Below are 14,695 nucleotides of genomic sequence, written 5' to 3'. Positions count from 1 at the left end.
GCCTTTGCACCAGACACGGTGACAAGGGGCTCTGCGTTTAAGCCTCCCTATAACCCCTCTGGGGAACTGCCATGACCCAGGCCATATTCCTCGTGAGGAAGCCGACGCACACAACTTGCTCCAGCCCGCGCGCTGGTCCAGGCCAACCTCAGTGACGACCGCCCACGTGGCGCCCGGAAAGAGGAAAAGGGCTAGGGGCGGGGCGGCTAGGCGGGGCCACGGGCCTGGCCTGGGGCGGAGGCTGGCGCGGCGCCCAAGGCTTTGGTGGGGTCACACCTGTTGCGCAAGTACCCCGCAGTCCAGCCGTGGGAGTCGGGTCCCGAGCAGCCTGCGAGGGTTCCAAGAAGCTTGGACAAGTTCCGGATCCCACTCTCGGGAGCACGTGGCCTGGAGGTCTGAGTGCGGGGTGGGGTCGGGACTCGGGTCGCCCGAAGGCGGTGGATCGGCTGCTGTCTGCGAAGGCCCGCTTCCACCCAGCTGGCAATTTTGAAAAACCCTCACTCCCCAGCTCAGAGCCAGGGCAGAGACGCTCGTAGCCACCTGGCCGCCTTCGGGGCCCCATCCTCCCTTTCTGTCCTCGCCACCTGGGCTTGCTGACCTGCAGAGCCTCGTGCGCGGCTTCCTCACCCCTGAGCACTCGGCATGGCTTCAGGTAAGCGTATACGTGCGTGGGCAGCGAAGCGGGACTCCACTGGAGAGGTGCCGGAGCCAGTGACAAAAGGGCAGGGGTCTGGCACAGTCTGTAGGACTTGGGACAGGCGGCGAGCACCTGCAGAAAAAGCCTGGGAGCAAAGACAAGCGCAGGTACAAGAGGCTGGGCTTTTTCCGAGACAGCCCCTGCCTCGCGTCCTCCTAGCTTTCCCCAGAGGCAGCTTCTGCCGGACAGTGGAATTTTACTTAGACTGGTCCCCCCTTCCTGACCTAGGATTCTCAGTTCTATCTACTTTCCACAGCTGGGCTGACCCCGGAGCCAGAGTGGGATGGAGGAAAAAGGGGGGGGTCTGCCCCAGAGGTGTCGTGTCTTCCCCACTACACGTGTCCTGCGGGGAGGGGATTAGGTTCTGAGCCTGGAGAAGTTCCTACCAGATGATGTATCGTCTTATTTTTTTCTGATTGGAGCTGGACTTTGGCTTCTTTGCCTTGGTGTCCTGGCAAGGGGTGAGGGCTGGGAGGGTGGGGGCGGGTGGGGGCGCAGGGCTGGCCGCTGTCTCATTTGTCTGCTCCTCCTTCAGCCCTATACCCTCTGGCTCAGCCTCTACCAGTCGAGTCACTCCGGGGGCTGAGGGAGTAGGGGAGGAATCAGCGGCAGGGATGGAGGCCCCAGCCCCTGAGGTTGCCTAGACAACATCTGAAATCGTGGCCAGGGCCTCTTCCGCCTGCGGGGCGCTGCTTCCTGCATCAGTCACTCCCGCTGGGGGCGGGGCGGAGGAAGGGGTTGGATGTTGCAGCGCCGGGCTCCAAACGGTGCTGCTTGGACTCTTTCACCGCGGCTGTGGTCTCAGCCATGGCATCATACCCATCTGGTGCCAGCAAGCCCAAAGCCAAATACCCCTTTAAGAAGCGGGTCAGCCTGCAGGCTTCCGCTGCGGCTTCAGGTGAGTGGGTGCTTTCGGCCTGAGGCCCCAGCTCTGCACCCCCCATTCAGCCTTGCGGACCCCTCAGCAAGGACCCCCTTCTCCAGCACTCTTTACACAGCAGTGCACCCCTACAACCTCCGGGAATGGCTGGCCTGGGTGGCAGTGCGGGGAGGGAGAAGGGGTGGTTTCCGTGTCAGGGATGCTGTTCTCTGTAACGAGGAGGGGGCGTGAGTGCGGGCGCTTAGGGAGGTAGATGTGTACACGTGTCCGCGTGTACATATGCCGAGCTTGTGTGTGAAGTGTGTGTGAATGGAATGGGGGAATGTGTGGGGCAGACTGGCCAGGCCACCCTGATTGGTGCCTGTGCCTTTCCTAGCCAGCCACAAGCTGTCCGTTTGTGGCAGGCCCTCTGTCCAAGAGCCCAGATCTGAACCCCCTCGCTGCAGGGCTGACACCCCTTGCTGGTGCACATCTCAGAACTGCGAATCTCAGCGTTGGCTGTTTTCTTGTCTGTGTTGTGAGCCTTCTCAGGAGAATGGAGTGTCCTTGGGGGCCGAGCTGTGTGCTGGGTGCCATGCACCTTTCGGCTCGCCTCCCACTCTGTGGGCATCTCTGCAACATCTTGAGCTGGGGCCACAGTATGGCTGGCTCTTTCCAGGGCAGCTGACTGCCTGGGGCTCTGCTTGCCCAGGGGTGTTTGCCAGTATTTGCTGCCCCAGGCCTGTGATTAAGGAAAGACCCAGCCCCGCTTTGGTGGTCATGTTTATCCCCTTCCTGCAGCATTCTGTGTCTGTAATCTGACGGCCTCCCTCTCTTATTTTCTTGTGTCACTGAGAGGTCCGAGATCCATTGGTTCGGAGGGTCTGTGTTCTCTGTGCCCAATCTGCACCATCTCTCAGGTGTGTGCTCAGGGTAGCTCTGAGCCTATTGCTAAACCAGAGATTCCTGGGAGGTGAGATAGGGAGAGTATCCAATACTTGTAGGTTAGGGCCTTAGTTGGTACCCTGCCTCCTGAGGCAGACCTGGCAATGAGTGAAGGGGCTCCTGTCAAGGCAGGAATGAAGTGGCCAGAATCTTGGAGTTGGCAGGGTAGCAGCCCCCAGTAGCTTTTGGTTGGCTCTCAGTGTGAGTGTGGGTGTGTAGCGTAGTGCTGTGGTTGAGAGCCTTGGGCCCAGGTCCTGGGAGAAGGGGCCTAGCAGGCACTGAGTGTTCTAGGCCTGGGTTTGGGGATCATGGAGGTTATTCTTGTTTGTCATCTCCTGTGAACCCCCAGGAATCCTCTGCAATCTCCTGACAGGCTGGGGTGGCTCTGGGTGCTGGAACCTGCCTTGCGCACTCCAGCCTTGCTGTGGAGACCCCACGATGCGCTGGTAGGAGGGGGGGCTTTGGTTTAGGGCCTTCCTGCTGAGCTGACACATACCAACGCTGGAGGTACAACCCTGGAGATTTGTGTTGTGCCTCTCCGGAAGGGTGGGAGAGGTGGTCTGGGCCCCTCTCTGGAGGAGGTGTGCAGGCTCCAAGGTTCTTGGGCTAGCGAAGGCCTTCTAGCCTGGGGATGAGGGCAGGAGCCCATCTCTGCTTCATCCTCTAAATCTGCCCATCTCCAAGTAAGAAATGGCATCATCCATCTTTGGCCCTGCCAAGTTCTGCTCTCTCACTGACCTTCATTGCTCAGCTGCTGCCTTAGTTCTGTGCTGAGCCCAGGAGCCTCCTGCCTCCTCATGAGTAGGCTTCTCTGGGGGAAGTATTTTGTGGATCCCAGGGGCTTGTGATCACAGACCTCTGGGCGAAGAGCCGGGGCTTTGCAGAACATGTGCAAAGAGATTTTTCCTGTGAGTTGTTGGGATGCTGCTTGGCAGGACCAGGGCCACTTCTCCCCCATTTATAGCCTGCACCCAGAGGTAGAGATGTGCTGGCACATGGTGCAGCTCAGACTCCAGTCCTCCCAATGCTAGTCCCGTCTCCCACAGCCCTCCCCCTAGACAGTTTGTCTCCACCAGATGACAGGCTTGGAACAGGGGTTGGAGGTTTAAGGCCACGAAGCCTCAGTAACTGAACTGTCCCCTATCCGTACTGGGCCATTTATCCAGTTGCAGGCCAGCTCCTCCTCCCAGCAAGGGTCGTGTCCCCCATAGTCAGGGCCCAGAGGACAGTGGTGGGCAGGAGAAGCTGGCCTGGGAGGCTGGGTTCTAGTTGGAGGGCTCTTCTCCTTTCTTTCTTCCTTCCCACCCTTTGACCCAGCAGGCCATGCCTACTCTCTGTCCCTAGGGTAGTGGTTTTAAGGACAGTTGTGCCCTCCCTGACAGCTTGCCCTGGCCATAGCAGTCTGTTTTGCATTTCCCCATTGGGAGCCTTGTGTCTGGCTCAGCCTTCTGCAAATATGGAGACCCTCTTCATTTCTGGAGTTCTTCTGTCTGGCAGCTTTGCTGTTCCTGCCCTGGATTTCTAGATCCCTTGGACTCCCCCAGCCCCCTGTTGAGGGCCATCTCAGGGTTCCCCCTGCTCACATGTGCACTTGGTACAGCCCATGCCAGCCCCTCAGCTGTCCTGGGGGACTGGCTGCAGCTTCACTATGTAAACAGGCAGGCAAGGGGCACAGGGCTGCTGACTGACTAGACTACTCTGCAGGTGGGGTCCAGCCAGGGACGGAGGTGAGCTGGAGTGTGGGTCCTGGGTCTGGGACAGGCAGCTCGCTCTACCCCGTGTCTAGACCTAGAGTCTGGGAAGTGATCATAGAGACCAGAAGGCGTGCTGCCTGGGCAGAGCCCCTCTTAGCCTGAGCTAGGGCAGAGAGAGGAAAGAGGGGAAAGCTGGTGGGAAGCATCCTCCAAAGCCGGCTGAGGTGGCTGGACTGTGGAGAGCTTTCTGCTGCGGAGGCTGGGAGTTCAGGCAGTAATAGGCACTCAGCGTGGAGACCTTTAGTGCCGGCCTCCTGTTGGTGCGTATGAAGAGTTCTGCCCTTGATAGAGAAGGACCTCTGGCTTCTGCTTCTCCCTTCCCCAGGCCCCTTCATGGGGCCTCTGGCCCAGATCCTGGGCCTCAGATCGGCACAGACTGTTCGTAGCAGCTCCCTTTGGAGGGGCAGCCAGAAGTGGGAGGGGCAAGCTATGACCAGGCCATATCTTGGCAGGCCAGGGGTCCTAGAGAGAGGGCAGGCCCCCAGGGAGGAATCCTGGTTCCTCACCAGCCAGGGCCTCCTTAAGGACTTGTTTCCCAAGTCAGAGCTGAGTGGCTTCCTCTGTACTCGGCAGGGTTGGGATAGCAAGCCACTCCAGAGCCAGGTCTGGCCCTGAATTAGCTGCTCTGGAAGCTGGGGCTACGGTCCGTGGTGTGGCCAGCTGGTCCTCGCTGAGTACCTAGTGTGTATCTGCATGTGTGTACACGTAGACACACGTGTACCTGTTGCTAGGAGGTAGTCAGGTGCAGGCTCTCAGCCCCCGCGGAGTAGGCCCTCATCTGTGCATCAGGCCCTTATGGAGTGAATACATGCGCTTGTGACAGGGGCAGACACAGCACCTCCAGGAGCCTGGGGTGGAGCAGGGTCCCTGTGCTAGACGAGGTGAAGAGGCCCCCTGGGAGCCACACAAGGGACTGCTCCTGGGTTCTGTGCAGGGACTACCCTGGCGTGGGCCAGGCAGGGGCCCATGGCTTGCAGACTCTGCCCCTTCACCCCTTGATCCTGGTACCACCTTCTCTGCAGAGCCCCGGGGTGGTCTGGGGGCCCCTCCGCTGCAGCCAGCCCGATCCCTGCCGGGCCCCGCCCCCTGCCTCAAGCATTTCCCGCTCGACCTGCGCACGTCTATGGATGGCAAGTGCAAGGAGATTGCTGAGGTACCACCCGGTGGCCCCCACCCCCACCCCGCCCCTGCTCTGCCCCTTGAGCCTCCACCACAGCCCCATACCACTACACGCTTGGCTGTCCCGGATCCTTAGCCTGTCCCAGGAACCCTTGCCCAGGCTCCACAGAGGTGGGCAGGCCTCAGGTCCCTCATCCTTCCTCCTCCCTTCCTTCCAGGAGCTGTTTAGCCGCTCACTGGCAGAGAGCGAGCTCCGAAGCGCCCCCTATGAGTTCCCAGAGGAGAGCCCCATTGAGCAGCTGGAGGAGCGGAGGCAGAGGCTGGAGAGGCAGATCAGCCAGGATGTCAAGTGAGCCCCGCACAGATCCCGCGGGGAGGGCAACTGAGGGGAATACGGAGCCCTCCCTGTGTCCTTCTGGTCCCTCTCTCCCATACCATCTTCCCCATTGTGTTCCACCCCAGACTTGGCACAGGCTGCAGGCTGGGCCAGGCGGCAGGGCTCGGTTCTGTCTTCTGTTCCACTGGGGTAGAACGTACTACAGAACTTCATTCACCTCTAACATGAGGCGAAACCAGCACAGGGTCCTCTAGCCCTGTCTGTGCAGCCCCCAGGTGACAGCGTGTTCATGCCACCTAGCACAGTACCAAGACCTGAAGCCAGAGCCCTGTCTTGGGCCTTGGCTGACCTCTTGCCCCTTTGCCTCTAGGCTGGAGCCAGACATCCTGCTTCGGGCCAAGCAAGATTTCCTGAAGACGGACAGCGACTCTGACCTACAGTGAGGAGGGCAGAGGGGCACACGTGAGGTGTGGCACTGGTACTTGTCTGGCAGCATGCTCCAGCCCCTCTGCTGTCCTCCCTTATAGGCTCTACAAGGAGCAGGGCGAGGGGCAGGGTGACCGCGGCTTACGGGAACGGGATATGCTGGAGCGAGAGTTTCAGCGGGTTACCATCTCTGGAGAAGAGAAGTGTGGAGTAAGTGTGGAGTGGGCGTCGGGCGTCTGTCTCCTGGTGTCCTAATGAGGAGCCTGGCCCGGGTCCTGGAGAGGGATTTTCTTTTCCGCTGCCTGGGGAGGAGGTCTGGCTGGGAGCTACTTGGTACACTGAGACCAGAGTGGGTTGGGGGTCTTAAAGTCAAAGCCTGCAGGAGGTAGGGACGGTGCGAGATCCAAGTAAGGCCACATGGTAGGAGGTGAGGGTCAGAGACTGAGGAGACTTAGTGTATCTTCCTTTCCAGGTGCCATTCACAGACCTGCTGGACGCAGCCAAGAGTGTGGTGCGGGCCCTTTTCATTCGGGAGAAGTACATGGCCCTGGCTCTGCAGAGCTTCTGCCCCACCACCCGCCGCTACCTGCAGCAGCTGGCTGAGAAGCCCCTGGAGACACGGAGCTATGAGCAGAGCCCCGACACGCCTGTGTCTGCCGGTGGGGCTCCCTGTTCTGCCTGCTCCCTCCGCTCTTGGCCCCTGAGCTTGGGACTTAGGCTTCTCTGCTCTGCCTGCCTCTTGCACCCAGGGTCATTCCAGCTTCTTGGTGCCAGGAGCCAGGGAGAGACTAGGGCCAGCGCTGCAGTCTCACTGGGTCCTTTGATACCTTTTGCTCTCTTTGGGCCTCTGGGCTGGGTACTAGCCGGCCTGACTCTACTTCCTCTCCCTTGCAGATGCTCCAGTGCACCCCCCTGCCCTGGAGCAGCACCCCTATGAACATTGTGAGCCAAGCACCATGCCTGGGGACCTGGGCTTGGGTCTGCGCATGGTGCGCGGCGTGGTGCACGTCTACACTCGCAGGGAGCCCGATGAGCAGTAAGGGGGTGTGGCGTGTGCTGGGGGATGCCACATGGGAGGGCAGCTCGGCTTGGGAGGGGCTGTCAACGCAGCTTGGTGCCTCACCCACCTCCTCTGTGTGCCAGTTGCTCAGAGGTGGAGCTGCCGTATCCTGACCTACAGGAATTTGTGGCTGACGTCAATGTGCTGATGGCTCTGATTATCAATGGCCCCATGTGAGTCTGCCCATGCCACTCACCTCCCAGCCCTGTTCCCAGCCCTGCCCTGCCCAGCCCAGACACCTGTAACCTGTTCTCTTGCCCCTCCCTGGCTACTGAGCTCTAGAACTTTCCCCAAACTGCTGCCTTCTTGGCAGCCTCCTTCCTGCCCCCACTTGCCCCCTCTCTTGGCTCCGTTCCCTGTCCCTCTCCCTACCCAGCCCTAGGTGCTTCCTTCAGGGCCTGAGTCCCTGCCTTGTTCACTTCCTTCCTTGTGCCCAGAAAGTCGTTCTGCTACCGCCGGCTGCAGTACTTGAGCTCTAAGTTCCAGATGCATGTGCTGCTCAATGAGATGAAAGAGCTAGCTGCCCAAAAGAAGGTGCCGCACCGAGACTTCTACAACATCCGGAAGGTAGGCCTTCACCCCGTGGCTGTGTCCTGGCCCTGAGCCTCTGCCTGCCTCTCCCTTCAGTATCTGGGCCTCTGACCCAGCCTCCAGTGTGGAGAGCCCTCTCCCATCCCCCATCCTTACCCAGCACTTCCTGACCTTTGGCGGATCAGTGGCACTCTGTTCCATCCCAGGTGGACACACACATCCATGCCTCATCCTGCATGAACCAGAAGCATCTGCTGCGCTTCATCAAGCGGGCGATGAAGCGGCACCTGGAAGAGATCGTGCATGTGGAGCAGGGCCGAGAGCAGACCCTGCGCGAGGTCTTCGAGAGCATGAATCTCACTGCCTATGACCTGAGTGTGGACACACTGGATGTGCATGCGGTCTGTCCCCATGTCCCGGGCTAGAGGGTGGGTCATCACAGAGTGCAGGGGTGACGTGAGCTGCCCATCGCCCCTAGGACAGGAACACCTTCCACCGCTTTGACAAGTTCAATGCCAAATACAACCCCATTGGGGAGTCTGTCCTCCGAGAGATCTTCATCAAGACCGATAACAGGGTTTCCGGGAAGTACTTTGCTCACATCATCAAGGTATGGAGGCAGCCCTCCCCTGCCTTGCAGGGTGCCTGGAGAGGCTGCTCGCGTGCAGGGAGGGAGAAGCCTGAGGTCTGCCAGAGCTCGGATCGTGGCTGCAAGGGTCCTGGGAGGGGAGCCTGCGTCTCAGGCCCCACATGTGCTTGTAGGAGGTGATGTCGGACCTGGAGGAGAGCAAATACCAGAACGCAGAGCTGCGGCTGTCCATTTATGGGCGCTCGAGGGACGAGTGGGACAAGCTGGCGCGCTGGGCTGTGATGCATCGCGTGCACTCTCCCAACGTGCGCTGGCTCGTGCAGGTGCCCCGCCTCTTGTGAGTGTTCCTTGGAGAGGGAGGAGACCGAGGGCCAGGTCTAAGGGGTGGCTGCCCTTCCCCTGGCCCAGCCCACCCTCTGAGTGCACAGAGAGGCCTCCCAGCTTACCTATTGTGTCCAGCTGGCCCGCCCTGGTGTCCCTTCTCTCCCAGCATGGCTCACTTGTGCTCCTAGGCTCTGAGGCCAGCGCTGACCCTTCTTGGCCACAGGGCTCTTTCCCGTGGCTCTGACCTGCATGCACCTATGTACTATCTTGCCATAGTGACGTGTATCGCACCAAGGGCCAGCTGGCCAACTTCCAAGAGATGCTGGAGAACATCTTCCTGCCACTATTCGAGGCTACAGTGCACCCCGCCAGCCACCCAGAGCTGCACCTTTTCCTGGAGCACGTGAGCAGCAGTCCAGGTTGCCTGTGGGTGGGATTGTGGGCTCAGGCCCAGCTGTAGCTCCCAGGCTGACCGTGGGCTCCTGTGCCAGGTGGATGGTTTTGACAGCGTGGATGATGAGTCGAAGCCAGAGAACCACGTCTTCAACCTGGAGAGCCCCCTGCCGGAGGCATGGGTGGAGGAGGACAACCCCCCCTACGCCTACTACCTGTACTATACCTTTGCCAACATGGCCACACTGAACCACCTGCGCAGGTGCCTGCGGTTGGGTCTTCCACCTCAGATCTCAGTGTGGGTACCCTGGGTGGGGGTGCCCGAGCCCCGACCCAACTGTTGATCCTGTCCTTGGTTGAGTAGGCTCTTTCTCTGCCCTCAGACTCTGTCTCTTACCCCTCCCAGCTAGAAATCTACCACTGCCTTCCCATCCCAGGCCCACGTGGTATCTGGCTAGAGCGCGTGCGTGTGCTGGGGTGGGGGCTCATGAGCCCACGAGAGCTTGGGCCCTGGAGCTGACCCTGTCTTCTGCACCCCAGGCAGAGGGGCTTCCACACGTTTGTGCTGAGGCCACACTGCGGGGAGGCTGGGCCCATCCACCATCTGGTGTCAGCCTTCATGCTGGCCGAGAACATCTCCCACGGGCTTCTTCTGCGTAAGGTCAGGGTCTGCGCGCCAGCCTCCTTCCTCAGTTGTTCACCTGCATCTGACCTGTCTAGGCCCCTCAGCAACTCCTCGCCCACCCCCAGCGGCCTTCCTCCTTCCCGGTATAACCAGTGCTCCTGCCCCAGCTCGGGACTGGCTGTCAATCACCGTCCTCACACCAGGCCCCCCACACCCCTGCCTCCCACTGCAGTTTAGAGCCCTGGAACCAGCTTGCCTTCTCCCGCCTTGAGCCCGCTTCACAGGCCTTGCTTCCCTCTCACCTGCCCAGGCCCCAGTCCTGCAGTACCTGTATTACCTGGCCCAGATTGGCATCGCCATGTCCCCACTCAGCAACAATAGCCTCTTCCTCAGCTACCACCGAAACCCTCTACCCGAGTACCTGTCTCGGGGCCTCATGGTCTCGCTGTCCACCGACGATCCTCTACAGTTCCACTTCACCAAGGTCAGAAGCTGGCAGAAGCTGCCCTGTCCTGTGGCATTGGGATCTCCCTGGGCTGGTGCTGCCCCCAGCGGGTGGATTGTAGGGACTCTGGCAAATCTCAGGGAGGGCAGGGCTTCACGGTTAGGCACACCTGCCTGAGAGAACCTGGCTCCCTCAGGAGCCGCTGATGGAGGAGTATAGCATTGCCACACAAGTATGGAAACTCAGCTCCTGTGACATGTGTGAACTGGCCCGCAACAGTGTGCTCATGAGCGGCTTTTCCCACAAGGTACTGTACCTGCACACGTGGGCTTTGGTATCGCCTCTGCTTCCTTCCTCCCTTCCTCTGGAGTCCTAGCTTTATTTGTGGGAACAGTCAGGAGCTTGCTGTAACTGCATCCGTTATCCACACCTCTGCAGGTAAAGAGCCACTGGCTGGGACCCAACTATACTAAGGAGGGACCTGAGGGCAATGACATCCGCCGCACCAATGTGCCAGACATCCGCGTGGGCTACCGTCATGAGACCCTGTGCCAGGAGCTGGCGCTCATCACGCAGGCCGTCCAGAGTGAGATGCTAGAAACCATTCCGGAGGAAGTAGGCACAGCCACAAGCCCAGGGCCTCAGTGAGCCTGGCCCGTGTAGTGCCCACCCCATCTCGGCACCAAGACAACCTTGATGATGCTTGGTTCTTAGACCCCTCCCATCCTTCTGTGTTCTCTGCATGTCTTTGTTCTTTTGTGTCTGTCCTGCATGTGTCTGACCGTGTCCTGTCCCTGAGGAGCCTGCTTCATCATAGTCTTGGTTCAGGTGGCACCAGATGGCCAAGACTGAAGGGCTGGCCTTGCTGGTGGCCCTGTCCCAGGATCCTCAGAAGCTTGGCTGTCCTGTGGATGCTCCCAAAGGCTTGGGAGGCAGTGAGGGGCTGGCCCCTTTAGCTTCTCGGGCCCCACCTGGGCAAATGCAAGCTGCAGGTTGATCCCTGTCCCGTTAATGTGGCCAAGGGGGTCTCATGCACCTCAGCTGTGGGCACCAGGCTGCTTAGACTCAGAAGCTCTGCCCTGGAGTTGCTTGCAGCCCTGGCCTGCCCAGCCTGAGGGAATGGATCCAGGCCTCCCCGGTGCTGGCCCACTGCACCCGCCAGTCCCCACGAGCAGCCTTCTCTGTCCTTGCTCAGGTCCCTGTGCTTCTGTGGGAGGGGGCAGCACTCTGCTGTGTCCGGGGCCACTGAAGCTGGTGGGTGCTGGATCTGCCAGTAGTTCTGGGTGTGATGTCCCCTCCGAGGTCCCCAGATCTTTGACCAGACCTGCCTCTCTCTGGCCCCCTGTGTTCTGGACTGAGGCCTTCACTATGAAAAGTAGCATTTCGTATGACCCATTTTCCTAGTGCATGAGAAATAAAGATTATTTAAGTAACGAACAGGGTCTCTGCTGGGACAGGGAGAGCCATGGTGCTCCTGGCTCGGGAGCGGTGGGCCCAGATGGTGCATTGTATGCACTTAGATGCGCGGAGGGAGCTTGAGAGAGGAGATGCCTTCCAGACTCACCCAGCTTGACAGCTTGGAGGGTCCACCTGGCCCCGGGTTGGCAGTGGAGCTCTGTCACCAGCTTGGAGGTTGGCCCCTTTCCCACCTTGCACTTCCTGTGCATTCCTCTTAGGACAACCTGGTAGATGTGAACAGATGCACTTAGTGTAGTGTGCAGACCCTGGGTGTAAGGACCCTCCAGGGAGCTTGTTTACAATACCCTTTCTGAATCCTGGCTCTGAGACTAGCTCAGAGAAGGAAGGTGTGGCGCAGGGACTTGGGCAGGTGGTACTGCAGGAGGCAGGAGCCATACTTGGCAACTCGGCTTCTGTCTTGTATTTACTCCCACCCCTGGAGCACCTCCCTGGTCCAGCGGTTGCTGGAGTCTCTTGCCCATGCAGAGAAGGAAAGCATAATGCGCCCTGAGCTGCCCAGGATCCTGTGGGCAGCAAAGAGCCAGCGGCCACGGGTGGACAGGGAGGGCCTGGGTGTCAAGAGATAATTAGCCCCACGGTAGGTGAGCCTGTGTAATTGGGGGCCCAGCAGGGGAGCTCTGGTGGCTTCCTCTTCCCCTCAGCAGAGGCTCTACCCTGCCCCACCTTCTTCAGCCTGGGGATTCAGTCTTCTGGCTGCAGGCTGCCTCAGCAGGTGGCCAGAGTGCACTGGGGAGGGTCACCCCATTGTGTCCCCTAGGTCCTTTGACACTAAGGCTTTTCTTACCTCTTCATCCCAGCTGTTTCTGTATCAGAACTGAACCTTGAAGCTGGGGGTGAGTTGAAGCCAAATGGTTGATTTTTGGCTGAGAAAACAGGGTCTGGAGGGGTAGCCCATGGCTGAGCGCAGACAGCAGCTCAGCATCCCAGGTTTCCCTTGCATCCCACCTGGTGCCGGTCAGTGGTGACTGGAATTGGACTTCTCAAGAAGATTAATACAATCACAGATGAAAATGACCTGTGTCTTGTGTGTGGTACTGGGGATTGAACTCTGGGTCACTGAACTATGTCCCCAGCCCCTTTTATGTTTTTAAATTTTAATTTTGAGGCAGTCTCACTAAGTCACCAGGCTGACCTTGACCTTTCAATCTCTGCCTCAGCCTCCCAAGTAGCTGGGAATGCAGATGCGGGCCTTTAGGCCTTGCTTTAAAAGTTGCTCTCCTTTAAAAGGCCCCAAACAAAACAGGTGGAAGAACTGGCCACCTGGCAGTCCTAGGACTACATCTAAGTCAGCACTGTTCCCGATCAGCCACCAAGCCTTGCAGAGGGGCAGTGCCCAGGGTCTTGCGCCAGTCAGTGTAGCACTGGGCCCGCACTGGCTTGGCTCCCCTGGTCCCCTTCCTGGGAGATGAGGGCAGAAGGAGAGGAACTGCTTAGGCTAGCAGAACATCATCTGCCTGTCAAGTGTAGTCTCATTTGTGAACTTAGTCACAGGAAATTCCACCAAAGGTGTAAACGTTGGGTCAGGGAGATGGCTCAGTAGAATAAGTGCTTGCCTGGCAAGCACAAGGTCCTCAGTTCAATCCCCAGTTCCGCCAAAAAAGTGTAAACATTAAGTCACATTGAACCCAACATTCCACAAGTCTCTTTGTTTTCAAAATGCAAGTAAAGCAGTCTGGCTGATGCCCAGGCCAGTGTCAGTGGACAGTCCCCCCAGCTCAACCCAAGAGTGGCTTGTATGGCTCAAATAGAGTTGATTCAGGGCCCCCCTCAGCAGGCCTGTCCCCTGCAAGGAGTAGGGTCACTGCCCGGGGCCCAGGAGGTGTGGAAGACCTGGAAAAAAAACCTTGAGATTGCAAAACATTTTTTAAAAGCAACATTTTTAAAATTGACAAACATTTCACTAGATCCCTTCAGAAAGTAGCATGTCAGCTTTAATATTTGTAAAGTTTAGTATCCACACGAATGTCATATTTGAAAACAATTTGTAAACTGGGTTTTTGGCAAAAGCTACAGACTATGCAGGATGATCGAAGAAAAATCATAGCCAGTACTAAATTAAACAAGTTACTCACAGTCATTTCAAAAGCAAATTTATAAAAGCCCTTGTAAGTTTAAACAAAGAATTTCACTAAATGAAGAATGAGGGTTCATTTGCTTTAATGTTTGTTACCCGGGTGGTGAGGCCGCCAAGACTCGACTACGCAAGCCTACAGAGCACTTAGGACGGCCCAGTGGTGCCTTCAGCCTTGAGCAGGCAGAGCAGATGGTCTGTGCAGCCGCTGCCCTGGCCGGCTGGGGTTTCTCCACCCTGCAGATGAGATGCTGACCTCCTGGTTGGGCAAGCCAGCCCTCCTTCCTCCCTGCTTTGTGGGTGTGGGTGGGTAAGCAAGGGAAAGACAGACCAGCCATGCTCAGCTTCCGTTCCTTGGGAGGTGAAGGACCAGGAGCCAGGGTAGGAGACCCAGGTAGGCCTTGGCACTGGCCAAGCTCCTTACAATGTGAATGTATTCAGGTGCCTAGGGATGGTGCATCGTAGCACGCTTGTAGTTCAGGGCAGCTAAGTGAGTTCCCCCAGGCGACTAGGAAGTGACAGCAGAAGTACGTGGTTGGGGTATGGAGTGGGGGAGTGCTCGGGACAGACAGCGTCCCCCTCTGGTGAGCAGACTGGGGGAGGTAAGGCTAGGGGACCTCCTGCCAGCTGGTGTGAGGATGAGACCTTGGCTAAAGGTGTTGGGGTGGGCAGGAGCGTCTTATGGGAGGAAGCCAAGACCCGTGGTTAGGACAGGAGGGGCAGCATTGGCCGCCCTGTCACGATTGGTTAGCAGAGCCTCCATGAAGAATGAGAAAGGGAATACCATGAGCTGCCTACAGCCCTACCCCTCTGTGCTGCACATAGGTATGGAGAGATGAGTTTATGATCCCTGCATTGAAAACCCCTATTTCACACTGTCACTTATTAACATGAACCCTTAGGCAAATGATATGAACCCTGAGCTTTAGTTCTCTTGTTTATGGGCTGGTGAGATGGCTCAGTGGTCTAAAGCACCTACTTAGAACAAGCTTAGCAAAGCACAGGGACCACGGTTCAATCCCCCAGCACCACATGCCAGCC

At 58.4% G+C, this 14,695-nt stretch overlaps 1 protein-coding gene across 5 annotated transcripts; it reads left to right on the top strand.

The window, feature by feature from the left end:
- Positions 1–284: 284 nt before the first annotated feature.
- Positions 285–11,537, top strand: Ampd2 (adenosine monophosphate deaminase 2). 5 transcript variants are annotated; one of them, XM_023721677.1, is made up of 19 exons: positions 285–393; positions 509–652; positions 5,278–5,408; positions 5,593–5,723; positions 6,082–6,150; positions 6,239–6,347; positions 6,610–6,796; positions 7,032–7,173; positions 7,281–7,370; positions 7,635–7,764; positions 7,935–8,129; positions 8,207–8,338; positions 8,491–8,654; positions 8,918–9,044; positions 9,133–9,296; positions 9,575–9,695; positions 9,970–10,143; positions 10,301–10,411; positions 10,543–11,537. In XM_023721677.1, exons 2-19 carry the CDS (start codon positions 643–645, stop codon positions 10,750–10,752), a joined length of 2,397 nt encoding a protein of 798 aa, XP_023577445.1. In that variant the 5' UTR covers positions 285–393; positions 509–642; the 3' UTR covers positions 10,753–11,537. The 5 variants fall into 5 exon arrangements, with proteins under 5 accessions (XP_023577445.1, XP_023577444.1, XP_023577446.1 ...); XM_023721676.1 differs by having other exon boundaries at positions 285–652; XM_004636918.3 differs by lacking the exons at positions 285–393; positions 509–652 and adding an exon at positions 1,217–1,595.
- The last annotated feature ends 3,158 nt before the right edge of the window (positions 11,538–14,695 follow it).

The sequence above is a fragment of the Octodon degus genome, unplaced genomic scaffold (genome assembly GCF_000260255.1).
Source record: "Octodon degus isolate 3935 unplaced genomic scaffold, OctDeg1.0 scaffold00084, whole genome shotgun sequence".
NCBI classification, from domain to species: domain Eukaryota; kingdom Metazoa; phylum Chordata; class Mammalia; order Rodentia; family Octodontidae; genus Octodon; species Octodon degus.
This window is presented reverse-complemented; position numbering and strand designations above follow the sequence as displayed.